A 24,365-nucleotide genomic window follows, 5' to 3' on the forward strand; every position below is an offset into this window, starting at 1 on the left:
AGTGTTGAGAACCAAGAGACAGGAACGGAAGAGCAAACAAACCCAGTTTCTGCTCACCGTAAAGTTGCTTATTATTATGATCGTATTTTGAATGTGCATTGCATAAAGATTAGCGAATATAGGAAATTATTCATTTGGGAAGCATCATCCCATGAAAGTGTGTTTTTGAATCTGTGGTGACGCATAGCCTCAACGCATCCAAGTTACAAAGTCTCTTGTATCTGCATATGATTTAGACAAGGAGATGGACATTTTTGTATTTTCTCTGTGTCTGATTTACTAATAGAATGAGAAGTCTGGTTCTTATGAGGAACTCATGCGTTTTCACGCAGATGATTACGTAAACTATCTACGAGTTGCCACCCTTCCCGACACTCCGATCAATGGCGACAATTGTATATGAATCGTGTCAAATACCAAGTAGTCAATATTTGCCAAGACAATCCTATCTTTGCGGGTCTTTTGGATTATATTCGCTCTTACGCCACTGGATCCATAGCAGGCGCTCGACGACTTGTCGAAAACCAGGCCGACATCGTGATCAACTGGTCGGGAGGCATGCACAACGCCAAGAAGTCGGAGGCCTCGGGCTTTTCCTATGTGAACGACGTGGTTCTGGCGATTTTAGAGCTGCTCAAGTTTGCTGTCTGTCGTGTTATTCACCCTTGCAGGAAGTTCTCACGCGTTTTGTATATCGATCTCGACTTCCACCATGGAGATGGCGTTGAAGAAGCCTTCTACACGACGAGCCGCGTGCTCACGATGTCATTCCATAAGTTCGGCGACGTTTTCCCCGGAACCGGAAGCGCGCTCGTATTTCGTTATGCGATTCATTGAAAAGCAGGACGCTGGTTTTGGCGAGGGAAAGGGATATGCGGTGAACTTCCCGCTGGATTCAGGAGTGGACGATGCGGACTATCTCTTCGTTTTCAAGCCGGTTGTCTTGCAAGAGGTGAATAACCGTTTAGATCGTGGCGAAGGCTGTGGAAGTGTTTCAACCCGAAGCGATTGTTCTGCAGTGCGGAGCGGACTCGCTGGCAGGGGATCGAATTGGGACGTTCAACTTGTCAATGAAGGGACATGGAGAGTGCGTGAAGTTCGTTCGATCGCTGAATAAGCCGCTGTTGGTGTTGGGAGGCGGCGGATATACGATTCGAAATGTAGCGCGGTGCTGGACTTATGAGACGGCGATTCTTTTAGAGAAAGAAATCAGCGATGAGCTTCCTGCTACGGATTATTCGGACTATTTCACGCCCTCTTCCTCGCTGTTTCTCGATGTGACGTAAGTCGATGGGAGGTTGTGAGGATGTAGAAACATGGAGAACAAGAACGATCGATCGGTTCTGCAGCAGCAGTTGGATTCGGTTCTCGCGCAACTCGATGAACTGCGTGTGTTGAAAGCAGATTCATAGCGAAAGCGATGATTCCGCTAGAACTGCTAGGCAAGCAAGCAAGCGAGCAAGCAAGTGCATTAATTAACCAACCCTTAATCAGCAATCAAATTATCATTCTAAGAACGAATTGTCTGCTTGTTTGTTATATCAAACAGGGGAATCGAATTGATGGATTGGACAATGGTCATGATAGCTGCACAGAATCGACAGACACACCGTGCACACATATGCAATATCATTCTGAATCGGCTTTCCATGGCACGAGCAAGTGACTTTCATAGGCTCGATGTTTTCGGTTGGGACAATAATGTTCTTCCGCACCTCTGCATCCGCCAGAAAGTAGTAGGAGAGCAGCCCAAAGAGCGATTTGCTTGAAGGGGCTTTGACATACAAACCATTCGACAGCTTGGCGACTCGCTTCAAAAAGGGAGAATGCTTGTTGTACAGCTGGCAGATATCGATGGGGCAGGTCGTTCTGTAACAAAACACGGAGTTCATAAACTGCATATAGTCGTGAATAGGTTGCTCCGTGATATTCAACACTAAGATGCGCTTTCCTAGTTCAGGGTCAGCATGTTTGTTTATAATTATAGTGAAGGAAGCATGAAGAATAAAAGAGACTCAAAATAGAAGGATATAACAAAGAGTTCGGGAAAGACAGGAATCAAGAGAAGACTTTACCGCATGATCGCTCTTCATGAGCTCAATGATCTTGGGAAATAGAAATCTTCGCACATTCTTGGGCTGTTGTGAGTGAAACTTTAAATTCAGTGCAATGTTTTCATCGCACTTGGGAAACAATATCGTTCTATCAAATTACATTACAGGAAAAAAGGAAACGGTTCTCCTGCACCATAGACGGCAAATAGGAGCTGATTGCAATGACTCTGAACAATAAACGATCCAATAAAGCCAAAGAGTCCCTCTAAGCATTCAATAAACTGAGCTGGTGAATCTCTGCTTTGTTCTGTTTGAAGAATCCAGGAGTCGATATTAAGATCAAGAATGATTGCTAGAAGAGTACCCTCGTGATCTATGAATGAAAGAAATAACAACTCGCCTACTGCTCATCAAGATCAGACTGCAGGAATTGTAAAACTATCCAATAAATGTATCCGATGTTAAAAATCAGAATCAATGATTTGTGTGCCTAGCAACACAATTGTTAGTAGAATAATGAAAATTGAACCAGAAGAGGGAATTCACTGGCCAACAATGATAGCTGATCTTGCAGCCGCAATATCGTTCAGCATCCATTTTCAGATGCTTTTACCCAATCTTCCTTTTCTCATCAAAGTCTACTTCCCAGATGTATGTCACAGAATAGAAGAATAACTGGTAGATAGAAAGAGCCGATATCGGTTATTACGCTGGTTTCTTGCTGTCTGTTTACTATCTTGGACACATTCCAGGCTCTATGTTTTGGGGGTGGTTTTCGGATAACTACGGTCGTCGATGTACCATGATTCTCACGTCAATATCAAATGCAATACTCATTCTAGCCCTTGGATTGTCAAGGAATTATACTGGCAGTTTGATAATCCGCTTTCTGCATGGCATGCTTGATTTCTCGCTAGGAGTTTCCAAGACAATTGCTGCTGATTTATGCAACGATAATAACATGGCGTTCGGGACTTCTTTACTTTACACGGGGTTTGGTATCGGAAGGTATGCTGGATTCGCTCTAATCAATCGTAGTTTTCTCGGCCCTCTTCTGGGAGGTTACTTGAGTGACTTAGATACGATTCGTCCTTTGATCAATGTCTTTCCATTCCTCAAATCCGTATTTTCAGCCTTTGCCTCGATCATCTAGATCCCCTATCTCGTTCCATTCTCTGTGTGCGCCTTCTTTTTCATTATCGTTCTCTTTCTCTTCGTCTTCTTCGCCGAGGAATCGCTGACCCAAGAGACCGTCGACCAATCGAAAAAGATCCGCAAAGCCATGGGGGTTTTCTTCTTTCCAATCCGTCATCATTTCAGAGAGAGCTCAGCTCGATTCTCCGCAAATCGTCCTCGAAAAGCTTCACCTCCTACGAGCAGCTGCTTCTCGCCTACGACGAGCACGGGAAGTACAACTCCATGTTCCGCAATCGCGACCTCATCCTCGCAGTGATCATCTACGGCATGGCGTCGCTCTGCCAGATCTCCTTCGACTCGATCTACCCGCTCACCCTCATGAACTCTCGCAAATACGGCGGTTTTGAAATGAACGCCGTCGAGGAAGGCTGGGTCGCGACCTCTGCGATCGTCCTGCAGCTCACCTCCAGTACAAATTCCACGTTTCTCTGTTGGGCTAGTTCTAATCTTCCCTCTGTGGAGCAAACTCGCTTCCTATCGCTACCAGATCGTGATGTGTCTGCTCGTCATGTCCGGAATCATGCTCGTCGAGCCCTTCGTTTCGGTCTTCAATGAATCTCCGCTCGCGTGTCAGTTCGCTGTGACATACATCGGATACGCTATTTCTGTCCCCGTGCGTGCTCTTGTCTACAAGTAATCGCTTCCATCCTCCGTTGAGTTGACTAGCTTGTGCATTGTGCTCATCGCCAATAGCACCTATAAGGAGTTTCGTGGCGCGGGGATCGGATTGGGACAACTCGTCGCCTCTATTTCGCGGTTTATTGTAGGGAGTGAGGAGGGAGGGGGATGCGAACTAGGGACCATCGCTCTTTCCGTCGATCTATTCTTGGAGTACGCAGGTGAACGAATTTCCGGTGTACCACGGTTTTTCCTATTTTGTTGGCGCCGTTTGGGGGATTGATAATCTAGCTTCTGGCAGCTCAGTATTTCTTTACTGCAGCGATCCCGCTTTGGATATCGAGCGAATCAGATATAGGGAGAGGCTCTGTGAACGAAACAGTACGCTATAAGGAGCATTCCTATATTTCTGGGTTCGAGTCCGACCAATCAAGTGTGATGATTTAGTGTTTTGACTTTTTGCCATTTAGACATCGCAATGTTTGTTGAAGACGTACATTCAAGACGACGGAGATAGATTTCGTGTTGCTTGTGTTCTAGCACGATTCTACCGATGACACCACAACCCTATGCATCTTTTCTCCTCACTTTTACTGCCCTTTGATGTTTGCCAAAAACGGGAATTTGGCACTTTTGGCGGCTCCTTCCTTCTTTTTCCATTTCATCAATATCTCCCAATATGCTGAGTGCTTTGCGATGTGTGAAGAATCTCGCCACTCCTGCCGTCAATAAGCTGAGTACCAAAGGTTTAAGTTTCTTTAGTTCCATAGTTGTCGGTAGCCGTGTCCTCCCCGCTTTTACATCTGTCCGCAGTGTCTCCTACGAGAGAAAGAAGCCCCACTGCAATATTGGAACGATTGGACACGTCGATCACGGAAAGACGACTCTGACCGCTGCTATCACGAAGGTTCTTGCCGAGAAGAATTTGGCCGAGTTTTCTGCATACGATCAAATCGATAAAGCTCCTGAAGAGCGTGCTCGTGGAATTACCATCAACTCGACGCATGTGGAGTACGAAACGGAGAACCGTCACTACGCCCACGTCGATTGCCCCGGCCACGCCGATTATGTGAAGAACATGATCACCGGTGCCGCTCAGATGGATGGAGCCATTCTGGTGGTGTCTGCCGTCGATGGTCCGATGCCTCAGACCCGTGAGCACATCCTGCTCGCCCATCAAGTGGGAGTTCCGAACATCGCGGTGTTCATGAACAAAATCGATCTGGTCGACGATCCCGAGCTGGTCGAGCTGGTCGAAATGGAAGTACGGCCTCCCAGCGTCCTGCCATGTAGATTCGTGAGTTGCTGTCCTTCTACAAATACCCCGGCGACGAAATCCCCATCATCAAAGGCTCTGCGCTCTGCGCGTTGGAAGGCCGCGACGACAAGATCGGCAAGGACAAAGTGCTGGAGCTGATGAAGACGGTCGACGAATACTTCCCTCTGGTAGTTTCCCCGTTTCTCCTTGATCGTAGCCGACGCGGCAGCTGGACAAGGACTTCCTGATGGCGATCGAGGACGTGTATTCGATCCAGGGCCGCGGCACGGTGGTGACGGGCCGCGTGGAGCAGGGCCGCGTGAAGGTGGGCGACGCGGTGGAGATCTGCGGGCTGAAGCCGACGCTTTCGACCGTCGTGACGGGCGTGGAGATGTTCCACAAGTCGATGAACGAGGGCCAGGCGGGAGACAACGTGGGTCTGCTTCTGCGCGGCGTGAAGCGCGAGGAAGTGCTGCGCGGCCAGCTGGTGGCGAAGCCGAAGTCGGTGAAGGTGCACCACAAGTTCGAAGCGAACGTCTACGCGCTCACCAAGGACGAGGGCGGCCGCCACACTCCGTTCACCACCAACTACTCCCCGCAGTTCTTCGTGCGGACGGCGGACGTGTCCGGGAAGATCACGCTGCCGAAGGAGAAGGAGATGGTGATGCCCGGCGACAACAGCGCGATGACCGTCGAGCTGCAGAAGCCCGTGGGGCTCCACGAGGGACTGCGCTTCGCGCTGCGCGATGGCGGAAAGACCATCGGCGCCGGCGTGGTGAGCAAGATTTTGGATTGCAGTGTTTGTTGCAGGAAACAAGCAACGGTAAACGAATCACTTCGACATGAACATGCTGTACGTCTTCTGCTGCTTCAGCTTCTTCATCACCATCAGGATCGCGTAGAGAAGACCGTCGGCCGTCGGAGGACAGCCGGGAACGTAGTAATCCACGGGGAACAGACGATCCACGCTAGGAGTGAGGCGGATACACGCCACGCGTACCCTCGGACCACGTTGTAGCTGTATGCATAATAACCTCCCGAGTTCGCGCAACTTCCCATCGAAATCACGTAGCGAGGCTCGGACATCTGGTCATAAAGCTAGAATCGACGGAAAATCGAGAAACTACTCGGCGGATGGCAGGAGCCATCTTGTTTGTCACAGTACCAGAAACAATCATGAGATCAGCCTGACGAGGACTAAACAATCAGGCAGGGAATTGTCGCACTCACGTTGCTCGAGGAATCATACCTAAACGCTCGAAATCGAAACGAGCAGAGGAAGCCTAGAGTCTCACCCAATTTCATTCCAAAACAAACATCAATCATTTCCATGGCACAGCAAGCCAGACCGAACGTCTGAGGGAACACAGAACCAGCACGGCAGTATCCAATGACTTTGTCCACGGTAGTAACGGCCGCTTCGATCGCGTTATCCAGTTTCTCTCCCTTGCTCACAGGAATCTGGTCAGGATGAGTGAAATAGTTCGCCATTTGCTTGGAAGTGGGATCTGACGGGTCCCACACACTTAACACTTGTCCGGGGAGAATCAGGCCCGATTTGGTGTAACTACGCACATAAGCCACAGACACGAGTTGATTACGACTGGACAGCACTCTTCGAAGCAACTCGTGCGGCTGATGTAATAATACGCTGCATTGATCGACTATTTATCGAGATTGGATACAATAAGGGAAGGGAAGTTTCAATAATGGAGATATATGGAATTCCAAATATAGTGAAACGAGCTAAAGTGGCATTTTCAACAAATAGAGAATGAAGATATGTAATGTGAGCATTCTTTTTGGATAGTATACACATGACAGCAGGGTGAGGTATGAGTGTTAGAACGAAGAGAAGGATTTCTGTGTTTTAACATTTAATAAATTTGTGGTAACAACAATTAAGTGCAGTACAATATAAGGAAATGTTTAAAGAAGTATAAGAACGTGTTCTGCAAATCGCAATAGAATATAGGAATGTAGAATATAGGAATGAATAGAAAATTGTGTAGCCAATTATCAAGATATATTATAGATGCATGTTGTGGAGGAATGGATGGGGTGATTCCAATTTGTAGGAATTATACAAAATAATTTGTGAATTATTGGAATCCATTTTAAATGACTATCGTTGTTACATTCGTTTGGGTAGAAAATCACGTTTCTGTTTCTCTTGTCGTTGATTGAGACAATTTGAGTTTTAATGTGTATCTTTCCATCTTGGCCTTATGGTGCTTTGCTTTTTGGAAAAACAAAGCACCAAAGAGAAATAGCATAAACAGAATGAATTCAGTAACAGTTGTTTTCCAAAAAAAGTACCATTATTACTCCAACCCAAATGTTTCATTCAACAAAACACATATAATATTCAAAAGAGTATCGCACATCTTATAGTTCCCTATTGACATAGTTAATATTCCTTTGATTGTCATAAGGAATATCCAAATAATCCACTTCTTCTCCTGCAATAATTCGTTGGGCACATACCATTTCATTTCTTCTATATCGTCAAACCAAATCAAAGTCAATACTCAACCAATACTTGCAAGTCTCTCAGTTCGATAATTGGCTTATTCGCCTTACTTTCAATCACAACTCCCCTGCCTTTGATCAGCGTTCCTAACTGAAAAAAACACATCACGCTTACGATTTTTAGCTTTTGAAAACTGTGAATACTTCTCCTCTCCGATCACTCGAGTCTAACGATAAGATACGCTGAAGCAACGAAAACATCCAATTTCAATAATAACGACAATGCATTTCGACATTGATTATACACATCATAACTATCTGTATCATAATAAGCATAGGAATCAGATTTCTTGTCATAAAACACATTGCTTGTGTTTATAAACATGAAAGTGAGTTTCTTCCCGAATCTGCGTTTTAATTCCTTCTATCTATCCATACTTTCGAACAGAAACGATTTCTCCAGCGACGTTCACTTCCGATCCAAGAGCAACCAATGGGAGTTCCCGACTTGCTAACAGCCTTTCTTTCCCTAAAGCAAACGGAAAGATCGCTATATATGATAACAAACTGTACAATTCTACGGATTGCCTCACTCACTACCGGTGAATAACCATCAATCCATCGGATTTCGGGTTTGATCCAAACTCTCACCGTATTTTTCTCGCTCCAAATTGCAGGATCGATGACTCTATATCATGAAAACCGAACAGCGGAATGACTCATAAGAAGGTAATTGTCCCATGAACAATCGTTGGACTTCAAAATAGTTACAACATGGTAATGAGACCACTCCAAGAACGGAAGAACATTCGATCGAACTCATTACTTGTTGAAAAGAAAGATGGCAGTGTATCATAATGATAACTGCATTACGACATCGAATTCGCACACGCTCCACACATTCACCCACGATATGGAGATTGGGAATACTATTCCAAAGAGAACGCCGTTCTTCACGACGAGCATCCATATCATGTTTCACAAGCGTTTTCTCATGATCCAAAGTCTTGATATATCCCTAATATCAATCTGTTTACTAGCTATACTTCTCGTAGTTGTGGGTCAATACTATAGCATTCCCATGATGGATTGTACAAGGCAAACATGGCTGCAGATCGAGGAGTTGAGCCATCACCAACACAAAAGATTGCATCTCGAACGACTCCTTGTGAAGGAGGTTCAATCTGTTGGGAAAGGATGTATTTTGAAGCATGGACATAAGCTGCCACACTCTCTGTAATTTCTTTCACATCTGGAAAGCTATTGGAAGAGAAAAGCAGAGAATAGATACACTCGCATTCGTATTAATTCAGATGACACAACAGCAGATGTTATAAAGCGATCAAGATACGATGTGTTGAGCTTATATGACGAAAAAGAGGAATTCGAAACAGGTTCTCTTCCTGTTTGAGAAACATCGGAGCCTTCTATCCCTGAGCTATTCTCACATTTCTCAGATGGACTTTGTATGATGCCAGGTTTTGGAACGGTATGTTCAGCATTAGCCATATTTGAACACATTGAAATAGAGCATTGATTGCTACTTACATTCACAGAGTGAATTTGCTCACTGTTTGCTCGTAAGGAATGTTCAGAGGGTGGATATAATGCAGACTCGCTTTTTCCTGTGATTTCTATTTTTTCAGATTGGTTCATAATCTATTTAAGTATACTAACTCTAAATCATTACCCTAAAGGTGTTTTCGGTATCTAAAGACATATTTGCTGATCCTTCCTTGCTCCTCTGATTAGGCACTGTATGGCAATCACTCATAAATAAAAGCAGAAGAAAAGAATGATTTGAATAGTATGTTTGAGTATTTTCGTCCTCTAGATGAAACTCCAAAGCATTCAACTCTGTTGATATAGCAGTTGTTTTTGTGGCTGTGCTCATCTATTGATTTCACTCAAACAGCTTCTGTGTTTGGCCTAATTTTGTGATGCGAATCATATATGTTCATAGATTCAATTCATAGAATATTATTTGATTTTCAGTCTGCAGTGACCAAAGAGGATTACAGAATGAAATAAAAGATTTAGTATTACTTTATACTTTTTTAGAAATGGGTCATGTGGCAACATCACTAGACCAGTCGTGTTCTTATTAGATAGAAAAGCGAAAGATGTCACATTTTAGTTTCAAATTGTATTTAGATTACTTCAAAACTGGTTTAAGGTATGAATGCAATGGTCTCTTATGTGTATTTAGCCTGTTTAACCACCGGTAATTACTTTCACCATAGCCCTTATTTCGCGAATAAGGTTTAATCACGTTGTTGATTTGATAGAAGAATACATTTTCGCAATAAATAGTGAGCAACATAATAAAAGAATGCTTATTAATTGAAGCGAATGTCTGAAGCACACTTGATATTTGTTGTGTCATGTAATGATATGTGCAATAACAGTATTTGGTTGATGAAACATAGTATGAAGAAGTCATTTCTCTTCGTTCTTAATCTTTTATAATGTGATAATTAATTCAATCGATTGTGTAGTTAAGTACCACACTTACAAATCCTACGACATAATAAAAATAAGTAGTAGGGGAATGACGGGAAACACGCGGAAATCCATTTCCTACCAAATAACCGCGGCAACCCGTTTTTTGTTATTTTCGGCCATTTCCTACCTGGTCACCTCGATGGCCATGACGGGAAACACGCGGAAATCCATTTCCTACCAAATAACCGCGGCAACCCATTTTCGACCATTTTCTGCCATTGCCTGCCTGGCTACCGTATTGTCCATAACAAGAAACGCGCGGAAACCCATGGCTGCCAATTTCGGCCAATTCCTGCAATGTTAACCTGACTTCCATTGTAGGCCATGGTATCCATGGTTGTCCAAAGTGAAAGATTGCTTCCTTTACTTCAGTCTATAATGCCCGAATGCAAGTGTGTGTATGTTGTCGTCCAAGATCCAACGTTTGTTATCCGTGCAAGTCATGAGGGTCTTGGTTTGCTCCTTCGTGCTGATATCGAAGGCCTGGTTGTTGATACGCTTGAAAGTACCTTCGATCACTGCATCTTCCTTCTTCTCTGCCTCAAGGACGCGCTTGTACAGCTCGATGTTCTTCACACTCATCCTCTCTCCATCAATCACCACATTGCGAGGAACTCCCTTCGCTGCGTTATGCACTACATGCTTCTCGTCAATCAAACAGTACATCTTTGGTCTAAGTCCCACGAATTCAGTGATGCGATGCCCGTTATGCTCATCCTTGAATATGGGTCCCGGCAACTTCTTGTTGAAGTTGAGGAATGATTCCAATGAAGGGAACTTTCTCTTGTCCACTTCATGCTCGTAATACTTCACGAGTTGTCCATAGAAGTAGCTCGTATTATCCAACTCAGAAAAGTCAAACGACTTGTACATATCGCACATTTTGTGGACGATGTTACCACGGTCGTTCAACTGCACGATGAGCGAGTCCGTGTCCTGTCCCAACAACTCCACACTGTTGAATGTCGTCTTGAGCACGTTGTAGTAGAAATCGTAGATGATGTGCTTCGACATGTCGAGGATAGCGAACCCGATGAAGAACGGCTTCTCTACCTTGCGCACCGGTGTGTTCAGCTTAATGCCGATGAGATTCTCGGAATACATGGTTGTTCCAGCAATCATGTCGTTACCGTGCTTCTGAATGATAGCCTCGCGTTCATTCCACGTGTTGGCGAACTTCACCTTCATTCGTTTCAACCCAGTCTCCACGAATTTTCCATAGGTCGAGTTTGCCAACAGCTTGTACAGGTTCTTCTCCACAGTAGTCTTGGACTTGGCTCGTTTCTCACTCAGCATGTTCACGTACTCGAAGATAAATGGTGCCTGCTTGAAACGGATGAGGCGGTGGATGTGCGTGACGCGATATCCCTGTTGAAGACCCAATTGCAGCAGAGAGTAGTGCACGAGATATTTGCGTCGAGGTACAAGATCACAAATGAGCTTCGGTGTATTCACCTCTTTCACTTTGTCCACAATGTCGTTCTTCGCTGCGTACTTCTTGATTCCATCAGAATACATACCCGCCTTCTGTACGGGGAAGAATGGTAAGTCATTGAATTTATCATGGAGTTCCACTGGTGCCTCGATGTCGCACTCGATGAAGAACCCATACTTGCCGAACGTATTGAGTGATTGCACCCATTCATTCGGATCACGGTTGATCCTTTCCATTACTTCTCGTCGCTCGGGTACACCCACTAATTCGTAAGGCATCATTCTGTGCATGGCTCCACCATACAGGTTGTTGGCGTCGAGGTAGTAGATGGATGATTGTTCTCCGTTGTTGGCGGTGCTGTCAAGGTCGACTTTGGCATGCCTTTTCACGATCTGTGTGATGCCTCCTCGAAGGTTTTTGAGTAGACGCATGAAGTCATCGATCTCATTTGTCTCCATCAATCGAATTCCCTTGCTCTCATAGAACTCACCCATGCGGTTCAAGAACACTTTCACGAGTTGTTTCTCCTCAAGTCCCTCATTCGCGTTGATGCGCATGATGTACTGAGCCCATTTCCTTGCGAGGGTCATGAGGCTACTCTCGCTATGATCGCCCTCCATTGTGACCTTTAAGAAGAGCGAATAGGCCATTTGTGGTGCTGTGATGTAGTGCATCGGATCAACACCGAATGCCTTCAGTGTGGTAACGCGGAAGTGCTCGAATGCATCAGCCATGAGAGTTACATCGAGTACATTGTACAACTCGTAGTACTCACCCCATGTCTTGATATCGAAGATCTTCCACAGTTTCACCATGTGATCATATTCGCCTTGGGGCATCATTTCTCCCTTCATATCATCAATGCATTGTTCACGAGAAGGAATGGTGGTATTGTTCAATGACTCGTACGATTTGATGAGACTGTAAAACATGGGTTCCTTCCGTGTCAACAGATCGATGTACTCGTCATTCCATTGCTTGCCTCGAGACTCACAGTACTTGCGTAGTTGTTGTTTGGTGTGCACGTACAAATCGAGGTTGCCTCCGAGTGTCTGAGCCACGATGGATCTGAGAGGACTGCTGATGAGCTTCAACGAGTCCTTGAATTGAATGCCATTGTACTCGATCTGCATCTCCTTGTCCTCAGTGGTTGGAATGACTTCCAAGGAGTCACTAGAGGTTGAATGAGCTGCGATGAGTTTCATGATGAATGTGAAGTCGTAGTGCGATCCATTGTGGAAGTATACGGGTAGACGATAGTTCTTCTTGTTGAACGATAGTTGTAGGTTACACTTGGTGCAACAGGTGCAAATGTACTGTCCAGCTTTGAAGCTGCATATCCCTCCCTTTCCTGTGGTGTATTCACCTGTCACATGTGCGTGATGTCTCACCTTGTCGTTCTCCAGTTTCTTGTGGCAGAAGGGACACACGGTTGTTGCACGAAAGTCCCTCTCGATGCTCGGAGAGTTCTCGAGTGGTAATTCATCGAAGAGATACGTTTTCACTCTCCCTTGCAATTGCACGAGATAGTCCATGAAAGGACGAAGATCCTCTTCACTCTCATGTGGTGCATGGAAGACTCGAAGTTGGCTGTCAATGGCTGGAATGCGTGACACGGCTAGACATGATAGCATGATTGGCTTGTGTTTGTTCTTGTCATCAATGGCTGACTCGAAGTCAGCGTACACGACGACCGGTGCTGGCATTTCGTATCGCTGGTTTGTGAAACGTAACCGAGTCTCATTGGTTGACAAATCGTACTGATCGCTCTCATTGACGAGTTCACGATGTACTTGTACTTCGTGATCATGAACGGCTTTGCGAGATCCGAAGAAGTCGTCACAGAACCTGCACTTCACGTTTCTCGAAAGGTTTTCATTCTTCGCATCACTTCGTCGTGTCACACGATGCTTGAAATCATTCAAGTCCTTGATGTACAAGAAATGCTTTGGGGTGCCCTCAGGTAGATTCAGATCGTTCAAGATGCAGAGGGAGAGAGGAAGCTTCGTTCCCTTACCTTTGTACACGACATCGCATGTGAATAAATCGAATTGTTCCTTCGACTTATCGATGTACCCAGGTAAGAGTGTGACCTCGAATACATTGAGCGATACTTTCAACAATGCCTCCAATGCGGCGAATTTCTCTTCACTCGCGTTGAAGGGTGTATTGTCACGAATGCCCATCGCCTCCTCCACTTCGTGAATGGTCACTCCGAATACCTTGTTCTTCTCAGGGTGCTTCCACCACTTGTTGTACACGGTTGCATCGCCAATCTTGCAATTCGCGACGATCTTGTGCCCACCTTCACTGGCCAGAATGAGACACCGCTGCAGGCACCGGTTGTCATCGAAATCCGGGTTGAGCGCTGTGCGTCCGATGACGAACGGTGTGTGCTGCTTGTACCCCACGAATGTACGTAGTGGGAACATCTCAATGTGGAAGCCGATCCATCCAGCGTACACGAAGCCACTGCCCTCTGTCTCCTGTTCCTCTACGGCATTTCGGTACCACTTCAGGTACTCCTCGATCCACTCATCGATGCGATCTCGACGAACGATGCGGAGGTGTCCCAATCGATCATCTGTGAGGTTGAGGATCTTGGGATCTCCGTCATGTGTCAACATGAGGTTGTATGCCATGATGGTGATGAAGCACTGATTGTACTCGCGCATACCATTGAGGATGTACTTCTTCAAGACTTCATTGAATTCATTTGTCTCATCGAATATGAGGTTGATCGGTTCCACTTCCTCATCACTCTTCTCACCCGGTAGTCGAACCCACAGTCTATTGTCAAAATCGTTGTTGAGACGGAAGTCCTTCTTGGTTCGTTTCTCTTTCACCCATTCCTTGTACATGTCTCCTTGCACGGTGTGATAATACGTGAGTGCATACCCGAGTGACGAGTCGATCACATCACTCAATCGTCCCTGTGATACCTTGCGATCGAATCGTTCATATGCCTTATTGCGTCTCATTTCACGTCTCTTCTCCACGGTGTTCAGGTAACCGGGTAAGTGACGTTGTCGCTTCTCACCGAACTTGTGCCCATCCCACTCGTACTCGAGGTAGCGCTCGTTCCATGCCTTGCTTCCCACGACGAGATACTTGCGCTTTCCAGCAGGATCACGCACTCGTTTGCGTGACGGACGTTTCGGAGGCTCAGGGAAACTATCACTGTCATCATAGTGTTTCTCAACTTCACGTTTACGCAACCCACGTTTTGAGGGTGCGAAAAAGGCGATATATTCATCGGGTATATTTAATCCAAACACCTTTCTCGAGAGATAGGCTCTCGTGTCAGGAATGGTCTGATCGGTGAACGTATCACCGACCATGTAGTACTTGGCGGCCAATCGTTTCCAGGTCGGTCCACCGATTTTGATTTGTTTTCCAGTCTCAGGGTTGATAGTATATCCTAGGCGTTGTGAACTCATTTATATAAGGGTCACAAAATCTTTAAGTGGTGATACACGTATGACCAAAGTGAAATAGTTAGGAGCTTGGCTTCCTCCTTGAGCTACCGAAGGCATCCCTAGAATGGGAAAATGGCATGACCATCCGCATCGTACTCGAATTCATCGATGTCGTAGAACTCGGATTCCGATGAATCAGAATCACTAGAATTGGGGTCAGCGAATGCAATGCTAATGTCTGGATCATTATCGTATGCCTCAGCTTCTTCTTTGGTCATTTTCACCCATTGTCCTTTTACGCGTCTGTAGTTGTCATGGAGTAACTCGTAGTATGCTGTGCCACCAATAATCATGGAGCGATTGCTGGGAGAAAGCATTCTCGACTTGGGAACATATTTCGTCGTATCTGGTGGTAAAGGTGTATCGTACAAGCGATTCAATTTCTCGTCGTACTTGTATCCACGCTTGAGAAGGTTCCAGAAGCGAACTCCGTTGATTTGGATTTCTCGGCCAGTATTGGGATTCAAAGTGTGAGTAGGTCTATTCATTTATATATTTATATATTTATATTTTCTCTTTTAACCCTAGATGCTTCCCTAAATGAAGTACAAGAAAACAGAGAACAACACATGGTCTTCCCTGGTACGCACTTGTGAGGACGAGAATATCGAACTCGCCGACATTATCATTCACACCAAGTATCCGATCAATTCCGAGCGTCTATTCGGCTTCAGTGTTTGCACTCCGCAAGCAAATGTGAACTGTGGTTTGATCTTGCACGACTATGATTGCATCGAGATGACATTGGATGAAACTCGTCCACCTTTGTTTACCGAGGATGAATGGGAGTATCTATTGCCTCAATTGAAATCCAACGGTTTGCTCGGTGTGCCTCTGAACGTGTTTTGGAGAGGCGATGTCACGTACCCACATCACATAATCGGTGTAACGACCGAGAATCGTGCTGTTTACTTCTTCTCCAACTACTATGTACGCGTGGTCTTCAAGGTGGTGGATGATGAAGTGCCTCCCGAGTTGTCCGATCTGTAATCTCATCGATGATGGTGCGTGTTTGAAGGGTGTGTACGTTCGTGCATATCAAAGACAAAGTAAATAAAAAAGTAAATGTCGTACATTTTCAGCAGCAATGGAAACAACTACACGTTCAAGAAGCTCGACAACATGCTCATCAACATGCCAGAGAAGGACGGTCATCATGTATTAATTCGAGAGACAGTGGATGGTGTTCCTCAGTACGTCGTTGGGGGAGTGCGGCTTGTATCGTGAAAGCGAACGAAGCATTTGTCTTCGAGTACACACCAGAAACTACCGAATCATTCAATAGCGAATGGGGTGGTGATGGTATGCCGCCTATGCCGTCCGGATCATACCTGATAACCACGACTGTCATAACGTACCTTCCTGAAGACATATTCAACGATTGCACGTCAATCGAATCGGTGGTTGAAAAGGGTTATCGAGTGCTAGTCACGTTTGACAACACGCCTATCCTAGACAGACCGTACATCGATACATTGAATAGTCTTGTGTCTCATACTGGTTATGCTGTTGTGAATATTTGGGGGAAGCGTTGCTTCCCCCTACAACTCTCCTGTCCTTCGTACGTATTCGAATCTTCCTCTCATGCTTCTAGGTGGTGTGAAGAGCATCACGATCGTTTTCGAACACCTGGGTGACGCTTCTTCTTCTGTGGCGGAACTTCGTTCCGCCGGGACGACTTCGTGGGAAGGCGAAGGCTTCCCGGGGCGACAAAGTCGCCCCACTTCGTCGTCCCATTTTGACTCCTCGTAATGGGTCGATGTGACCTTGCTGCATCTCTCAATGCATTGGGTTCCTTTCGACTCTTGGATCGCGTGACTGGTGGTGCTGGCTGTGGTTTGCATTTGCTCGCCAGGAGTTCCCAATGATAGCACTTCTGCTTGCTACCGCTTTCCATATTCTTCACTTCGTACATCAATGGCATGAATCGATCGTCAATGTCAACAACTTGATACAAGTCCTGAGACCATTTGCTGGTCAATGATCGCTTTTCCAGAACGCGAGGTCTTCGTGTCACTCGAACATAATCACCAACATCGAATTGAGGTGTTGTGTCCTTTGCTGTCATGTTGGATGGTTCTGTCTTCTCCGTGTACAAGATGTTGTTGTTCCAAATGTCAGTGGGTGCATATCCGGTGTCTCTGTTCTTCCTTGCATTGTGTCTACGAACGGCACCATCGATCAAGTCGAACCACACACCTTTCGATTGATTGAATGGAACCATGATGTCTTCCTTGATATCTCGAATTGCTCGTTCGGCTATGTCACATGCTTTATTCGCTGAATCCATGTGATACATGGTGATGTCATACTTGCCCAAGATGTTGGTACGAAAGATGGCATTGGTGAACTCGGTACCTCGATCAGAGCAAATATGCTTTGGTGGTCCGTATGTCTGAATGATGTCCTTCATCGCATGCGTGACTTCTGTGGCACTCTTGCTTTTCAGTCGCCGAGCCATCAGGTATTTCGAATATCCATCAATACATACAAGGACATACTTGTATCCACGATTCTTGTGGAATCCTGTACTCTTCTGTCTGCCCAACACTTCCTGAATCCATTTGTCTTGTTTGGAAGAGAAATCGATGAGATCGATGAAGTATATGTTTCTCTTGAAGCCACTGATGATCACTCGAGTTGCACCTTTTCGCTTGGCTGGTTTCCGTAGTTCCTTGATTTCATTCATAAATGAACCGCTTTATTCAATGGCTGAAAAGTGCATGGAAATGGATGAGTGGAAGAAAGAACCACAAGCTAGTGGTTGACTCGAAATGCAAGGACAGATGTCACTGCCTGTGCGTGTACAATGAGAAGAATGGATCCGATGACGACAGTGGAAGTGACATATCGATCAGTCCGACAGAGATTAAAGTGAAATGAGGGATGCCTAAATAGATTTAAATAATGTAAACATAAATAGAAATACAAATGAACTGTTGGATGAATGATGAACGTCTTGATATCACACGTAAATATGTGCATGATATGATTAATTCATTTGTTGATGATCCCAAAGGTACAAATTATCATAATGAGTATAATCCTCCTTATATGATGATAAATTCACCCGATCTTCAACATCTTCTTGTGAAATCATGTTATGATGATAAATACATAGTGAAGTATGGGGGACAAAGTGGGGCGACAAAGTCGCCCCGGGAAGCCGAAGGCTTCCCACAAAGTCCCGCCGGGGAAGCGAAGCTTCCCCGAAATATTGCTGAACTCCGTGCTTTCAATGAGAATATCTATGATATCGAAGGTCATCGTGTGATGACATTAGGTGGTGATATAATTATCATTGATATCGATGGTGTTGCATTTGATCAACTCGAATGTGTATCGGGTAAACGATTACCGCCAAAGTAAAAGACTGGAAGCTATGGTTTCCAAGTCGCCCTTATTTCACTTTGTCCCTTAAAGTTCTACAATCGTGACTTGGAAGTTCGAGTATAAGTGCGAGATAGTTGTATCACCACCGCGTGTCACAACGAGTTGTAATCCACCCTCTTTTAACGGTGAAAATATAGATGTGCCAGAGACGTTCATTGTTGGGGTTGGGTTGTCAAGTGTTGTCTTCAGCAACGTTGCTTGAGACGTAGTGATTACCAAGCTCGGCGTGTCTGTAAAGCCTACGAATGCCTGTTCGTAGTTACCACACTTGAGACTCAAATTAATCGTGACCAGATACTTGCTGTTCGAAGATAACATGAGTCCTTCCGTCAAGTTCGAATTGTCTGATCCGAGTATCTCGGATACGACGGTGTGACCACTACCAGACCAAGAGTACGTGAACGTCTTGGAGAACTTGGCAGGCTGTGGCTCGAAGGATATTCCACTGCTAGTCACGTTCAGCAAGTACGATCCTGAGTTGGACGGGATGGTCAATTTGCTCACACCCGTTCCATAATTGATCACGATACATTGTTCTTCATTCGTACATCCAAGAATATCTTTATAGATTACATTGGAGTCAAGGATGCTCGTTGTGGGTACTTCAGTATTTGTCTCGTTCTTGAAGACGAAGTAGCCAGAAGAGTTATTCATCGCAGGCACGTTCACACCGAATGCACTATTGCCCTTGTAAGCAATGAGACACAGGTTCGTCGACTGCACGCCGAGGCAATCGTGGAATAGAGTTGAGGCGTTCATTGTCTCGAATGTGTACTGAATTCCGAAAGCCCCAGCCTCTACTCCTTTCAGGATGTACGTCCCGGACTGATCTGGCAGGAACAGATCTTTACGAGTGCTCCTTGTCGAGTTCCAGTTGGCAATCGCGTACTTGTTCGATGTGGTACCGAGACCGATAGCCGTGTTGATCGTAGTCGCACTGAATAACAGGAACGAAGGATTGCCATCTTCGTCCATGTTCAGCACGTACTTACCGCTACTAGGCAGATCGAGCTCTCCGAAGGTGCTATTGCTGGTAAAGTATGGAATCGTGCCTTTGGAATCAATGGTAATCGCCTGGTTGTCACTGCCTTTGAAGTACGAATTGTCGAGCGTGGTGAAGTCTTCAGACTCTAGGCTACTCGCATCAACCCAGGTGAAGTCGTTGTTGTAATTGCTGAGCACGAAGGTGCCATTCCCGCTCGGTAATGCGAAGGTCTTGAATGCTCCATTATGGTAGTACTGGAGGCCAGTCGCCATCTCCTTGCGTTTGAACACTCCGTTCTGGAGATATACAAGTTTCTCTGATGAGGTTGACATTTATTATAAGGCGAGAACGTTTTTTTTCTTTACTTGCTATAGCAAGGGGCAGCGAAGCTGCCCCGGGGAGAAAAACAAAGTTTTTCTCCCTATAGTAAATGGCAACTACAATTCCTCCTGTGCATAACTACGAATCGCAGATTGTGTTCAGCAATCAGTCCAATAACATCAAGTCGACCGATGTGATCAATTGGACGATCGCTCCATCCGGTGATGACGTGTACTTCAATCTGTACAAGTCTCGAATGACCTTCAAGCTCAAGATCACCGGGTTGGCAAATAATGCAGGCAGTTCGTCGAAGGATATCTATGTTCCGGTGAAGAAGAACATGTCGGGCATTGTGAACAACACGAAGGTCACATACACCTATTGGAATGGTGAGAACTTGGCGTCCTTGCCTCTGAGTGCAGACAATGAGAACATCGGTCAGATCCGGTCACTCTTGAATGCGCTCACGGACAACAAGCACAACAATGTGGTGAACGAAGGATTGAAGGAACTGTCCTACATCTACTACGATGACCGTGACTACGATACAACCGATAAAACCGCGAGAACTGCGGCCATCCTGGGTCGACCTTATGGCGGGAAGTTATTCTACAACATGCTCAAGTTCGTACAGCCACCTGGATCGACCACGGCGTACACGACGATCAATGTGAACTTTGCAGACATCTTCGAAGGTTGTTCTCAGGAACGATTCATCAATCTCACGCAGATGGATGCTCAGATCTATCCCACGAACGACGATGCATACTTCTACATCGATGCTGGCAAAATCAATACCGCTACAAGTCCGGACGCTGTTCCATCAGCCACGGCTTTCACCGGTGTATACTTCGATACATGCACGCTTTGGTATCACAGTTACAAGACGAGCGATGATTCGACCTTCGATCCTGAAGACACTCAGTTGGTGAAGAACCAGATCATGACCAAGACGTTCCGCATTCCTTCTGGCCAGAACTTCATCGATGATCGTGTGCTGGTCAACTTCCCCGTCAAGATGATGTTCATGATGTTCACGGACGACAATGGTGATTTCTCGACTCTCAAGGACATTCGATTCAAGCGTATCTCATTGAACATCGCTGGTGAACAGAAGCGTATCATCAATGTGGACAACACGAACACACCTGATGGAATTGATCACACGTTCTTCGAATGGATGGACTATCTTTGCAATAGTCGTTCCGACGAGTACGACACGCTGTTGACGTACAAGACGTGGTTGAATCAGTTCCGAATCTTCGCCTTCCCGTTAGCCGAGTGGTTCCCGATGCGAGCAGCGAATCAGATCCAGTTTGAAATCGAGTTGGAAGAGGATGTTGCAGCGACGACCCAGATGCACCTCATCATGATCCGTGCCAACACGGTGGGAGCGTAGCTTCCCCAAGCGTAAGGCTAACTTTGAGGCGACGAAGTCGCCTCGGGAGGCATCGCAGATGCCTCCATAACTAATATCACTTAAAGATTTCAAAACATAAATATAAATAGATATGAGCAACAAGATTCAGGTTTTCGATCTTTCCAACACTTCTAACATTTCTCTCACTTCCACTGGATTCAAGAAAGAAGGCGAATCGGCTAAGTATGTCTGCAAGATCACCGATGCTACCATTGTTTTCGTGGGTGACAACTCGAAGTTCGAAACAGACAAGAAGAAACTGTTCAACACTTTCTCCATCACACTGCCCAAGGAGCAATCGGAAGAGTTCAAAAGAATTCTTGATGAGACGAAGAGAGATAGTCGATCGTACAGTGAATACGAAGGTGAGATCCAGTTCAAAGTGAAATTGAGTCCGAACACGAAGATCGTGAATAACGACAAGAAGCCTATCAAGATCGATCTGCGAAATGTGCCCTGTACTGATCTTCGTGAATACAAGGACGCAACGATCGATATCGTAGTAACTGGTACGAGCAATGAATTTGAGGGCAAAAATGGTGATATGTTTTCGTACATATCACTCACGGCAACTCAAATCAAGATCAAGAGTATGAATAGTGTCTTCGATTGCGATTTCTTGTAAGAGGTATGTGTGATAGATTCCTTTTTCACTTTGGGCGTCGCGGATGTCGTGATAACCAAAGTAAATAGGGGCAACTGCGTTGCCCCGGGAAGCCGAAGGCTTCCCACGAAGTTCCTCCCTAATAAATGGAAGATAGTCCGTACATTCCCAACATAGACACTACACTACTCTCGATCAAGAACCGAATAAGACGATTTAACCATCGATGTCCGTATAACAACAAACGATTGACAAGAAGAACAGAAAATACGCTCAATCAAGCCGAAGTAATGCAGGATACCATCAAACAACGGATGGAGAATGAAACTGATGAGGAGAAGAGCAAGCAATATGCCAAAATACTGAAAGAATTAGCCGACTATATCCAGCCAGAGCAAACCATTGACGAGCAGTTGCAAGACCTTCGACAAAACAAGGAGAGCATGGGCATTATGAAGTTCGATTGGGAACTCGATTGTCAGGACACATTCCTCAATCAATTCACACTCATCATTGCTCCTTCCAAGTCGGGCAAGTCGTTCCTCATCAATCAGTTGTGCTACGAGATACCTCACTCGTTCGACAAGATCTGCTTCTTCATGGGAAAGGTGAGCTATGAAAACAAGTGTCCACAAGTGCTCAAACATGTCGCCAACAAAGCAGGCATCAAGACGCAATGGATCAACACTGACAACGAAGTACGTCCTGACTTTACCGATAGTGAGGACGTCGCGTACAAACAATTGAATGACGATGGATCAAGTGTGGCGATCTACAATGACACCACATACCCCTCGATCTACATCTTCGACGATTTATATACGAAGCCGAACGATCACTGGGTGGTGAACTTCATGGACACCATGGCTTGCATGAGTCGACATCGGAAGACCAGTTGTTTCATTGCATTCCAAGGATTCACTCACTTGAGCAACAAGATCCTGGACAACGCCACTCGAATCTTCTTGTACTACGATATCCTTGGACGAGAGGATCTGTGGCGCAAAATGAAGATACCACCACCGTCCAATTTGAGCGAGGTACTTCGTGATATCCAGATGGGCATGCACACACGATGGTACTACCTGGATGACGATTCGCTGGTCGAGTACGTCCCATACGAGCTGAGTAGCAAACAACAGGCAATCAACAAGATGCGATCGAAGTTACCGAAGGCATTGAGTGATGAACGAAAACGCAAAGAAGTGGAAGAGAAGCAACGACAAGTGCAGCAACTCGAAGAGGAACTTGGACGCACTTCCGACAATAAGAAGACCAAAGAGGGAGGAAGCTTCGCTTCCTCCCGAGGCAACTTCGTTGCCTCCAAAGTGAATAAGGGACGCACGTACAATCTCTTGGACATCAAAGAAGCCGTTGAAATCAAACCACAGGACTACAGCAAAGCCATCAACACCAAGGAATTCCAGTTCGTACAAAAGCCGAGAGATGGAACACAGAACTACACGAGCGACACTTCTACCAAGCAAAAGAAAGGCATGGCGGGACAAAGTCCCGCCGGGACGACGAAGGGGGCGATGTACATCGCCCCGGGAAGCCTTCGGCTTCCCACGAAGTCGTCCCGAGGTAAGGGACTGCGTTCCAAGTACGACTTGACATAACCGTGATGGCCAAAGAGGGGCGAAACTATGTTTCTCTCCCGAGGCGACAACGTTGCCTCCAAAGTAAAAAAGGATCGACCATGTTTACTTTGGGCTAACCATCCAAGTCACTTCGCCAACCAAGGCCAACACGAGCCTGCTTTGCTTCTTTCTCTATTTCTGGAATAATGTCAAATCTCTCTTTTTCCCATACATCCATTGGAATCGTATAATGAGTCTTACGTACCTTTTTCCCACCATACTTCTTACACAAGTCTAAAAGGATTTTATCGATCTCGTCTTTGAACGTGAAACCATTCGGTATGTCTTTCACTCTATACACACATACACGTCCCTCTCTATCCATTTTGGAACATGTACTCTTCCATTTATCTGATTTAACATGTTGTGAATAGATGTGCACATTATCATCATTTTCAACGATAATGTACGTTATGAAAAAGTACCATTGTTGACCTACTTTATTTGGCACACGGCGATCCTTCAATTCCTTGTTCTCATGGGTCAGCTCTTCATTCGCACGTCTCAGCTCTTCGTTTGCCTTTCGAAGGTAGTCATTGTCCTCCTGTCGAAGACGTGTTAGGAATCTAAGCACATCGCAGGCAAATGCAGGATCGGCCCACATGAGGCATGCGTGAAGTAGCTCTTCGCATACTATGTAACCCTTGTTTGTACCATTGAATTCAGGGGTTGTAACATACTGAATCACGTCGCAAATATCAAACTTGTCGTTTTGGGTGCCCTTTGACGGTAGGTCGGAATTCCGACCTACTGTAGAATGACTGTTTTTGGCACTATTTTCACCCTCTAGTCCCTCGTTTGACAGGGGGTGGGAATTCCCACGAGCTGTAGATTGACCGTTTTTGGCACTATTTTCACCCTCTAGTCCCTCGTTTGACGGTAGGTCGGAATTCCCACGAGCTGTAGATTGGCCCTCTAGACCCTCGTTTGACAGGTGGCTGGAATTCCAGCCACCTGTTTTTGCCATGTGTTCGATCAGTTCTT

At 45.6% G+C, this 24,365-nt stretch overlaps 6 protein-coding genes; 3 read left to right on the top strand and 3 right to left on the bottom strand.

Moving 5' to 3' along the window:
- Positions 1 to 399: 399 nt before the first annotated feature.
- Positions 400 to 1,286, top strand: GSBLH_T00004855001 (uncharacterized protein; the record flags this gene model as incomplete). The annotated part of the gene is made up of 4 exons (XM_013043831.1): positions 400 to 638; positions 672 to 813; positions 845 to 940; positions 969 to 1,286. The coding sequence occupies 4 exons, from the start codon at positions 400 to 402 to the stop codon at positions 1,284 to 1,286; spliced, it is 795 nt and encodes a 264-aa protein (XP_012899285.1).
- A 266-nt stretch (positions 1,287 to 1,552) lies between these two features.
- On the bottom strand, positions 1,553 to 2,556 carry GSBLH_T00004856001 (uncharacterized protein). XM_013043832.1 has 3 exons: positions 2,459 to 2,556; positions 2,235 to 2,427; positions 1,553 to 2,202 (listed from the first exon to the last, which is right to left on the bottom strand). The coding sequence occupies exons 1-3, from the start codon at positions 2,463 to 2,465 to the stop codon at positions 2,016 to 2,018; spliced, it is 387 nt and encodes a 128-aa protein (XP_012899286.1). The 5' UTR covers positions 2,466 to 2,556; the 3' UTR covers positions 1,553 to 2,015.
- Positions 2,557 to 2,657: 101 nt separating this feature from the next.
- Positions 2,658 to 3,888, top strand: GSBLH_T00006897001 (uncharacterized protein; the record flags this gene model as incomplete). Its single annotated transcript, XM_013043833.1, has 4 exons — positions 2,658 to 2,705; positions 2,737 to 3,062; positions 3,134 to 3,660; positions 3,692 to 3,888. 4 exons carry the CDS (start codon positions 2,658 to 2,660, stop codon positions 3,886 to 3,888), a joined length of 1,098 nt encoding a protein of 365 aa, XP_012899287.1.
- A 660-nt stretch (positions 3,889 to 4,548) lies between these two features.
- Positions 4,549 to 5,954, top strand: GSBLH_T00004857001 (Elongation factor Tu; the record flags this gene model as incomplete). The annotated part of the gene is given in 5 exon segments (XM_013043834.1): positions 4,549 to 4,606; positions 4,640 to 5,133; positions 5,163 to 5,315; positions 5,345 to 5,926; positions 5,946 to 5,954. 5 exon segments carry the CDS (start codon positions 4,549 to 4,551, stop codon positions 5,952 to 5,954), a joined length of 1,296 nt encoding a protein of 431 aa, XP_012899288.1.
- Positions 5,955 to 5,959: 5 nt separating this feature from the next.
- Positions 5,960 to 6,946, bottom strand: GSBLH_T00004858001 (uncharacterized protein; the record flags this gene model as incomplete). Its single annotated transcript, XM_013043835.1, has 6 exons — positions 5,960 to 6,095; positions 6,128 to 6,225; positions 6,255 to 6,324; positions 6,358 to 6,410; positions 6,445 to 6,694; positions 6,729 to 6,946. 6 exons carry the CDS (start codon positions 6,944 to 6,946, stop codon positions 5,960 to 5,962), a joined length of 825 nt encoding a protein of 274 aa, XP_012899289.1.
- A 15,046-nt stretch (positions 6,947 to 21,992) lies between these two features.
- On the bottom strand, positions 21,993 to 22,574 carry GSBLH_T00004860001 (uncharacterized protein). XM_013043836.1 has 3 exons: positions 22,545 to 22,574; positions 22,387 to 22,513; positions 21,993 to 22,354 (listed from the first exon to the last, which is right to left on the bottom strand). The coding sequence occupies exons 2-3, from the start codon at positions 22,406 to 22,408 to the stop codon at positions 22,113 to 22,115; spliced, it is 264 nt and encodes an 87-aa protein (XP_012899290.1). The 5' UTR covers positions 22,409 to 22,513; positions 22,545 to 22,574; the 3' UTR covers positions 21,993 to 22,112.
- Positions 22,575 to 24,365: the final 1,791 nt, after the last annotated feature.

The sequence above is a fragment of the Blastocystis hominis genome, assembly GCF_000151665.1.
Source record: "Blastocystis hominis, Singapore isolate B (sub-type 7) whole genome shotgun sequence assembly, scaffold_8".
Taxonomy (NCBI): Eukaryota; class Bigyra; order Opalinata; family Blastocystidae; genus Blastocystis; species Blastocystis hominis.

What these genes read in the sequence shown, in the direction of transcription:
- GSBLH_T00004860001 (XM_013043836.1), bottom strand. Translation starts at nt 22,408, where the DNA reads ATGCCTGCTTTGTTGGCGACAT. An exon ending in GCCTGCTTTGTTGGCGACAT is followed by an intron (nt 22,355 to 22,386) that starts GTTTGAGCACTT and finishes TTGTTTTCATAG; the next exon opens with CTCACCTTTCCCATGAAGAA.
- GSBLH_T00004856001 (XM_013043832.1), bottom strand. An exon ending in GTCTATGGTGCAGGAGAACC is followed by an intron (nt 2,203 to 2,234) that starts GTTTCCTTTTTT and finishes GTAATTTGATAG; the next exon opens with AACGATATTGTTTCCCAAGT.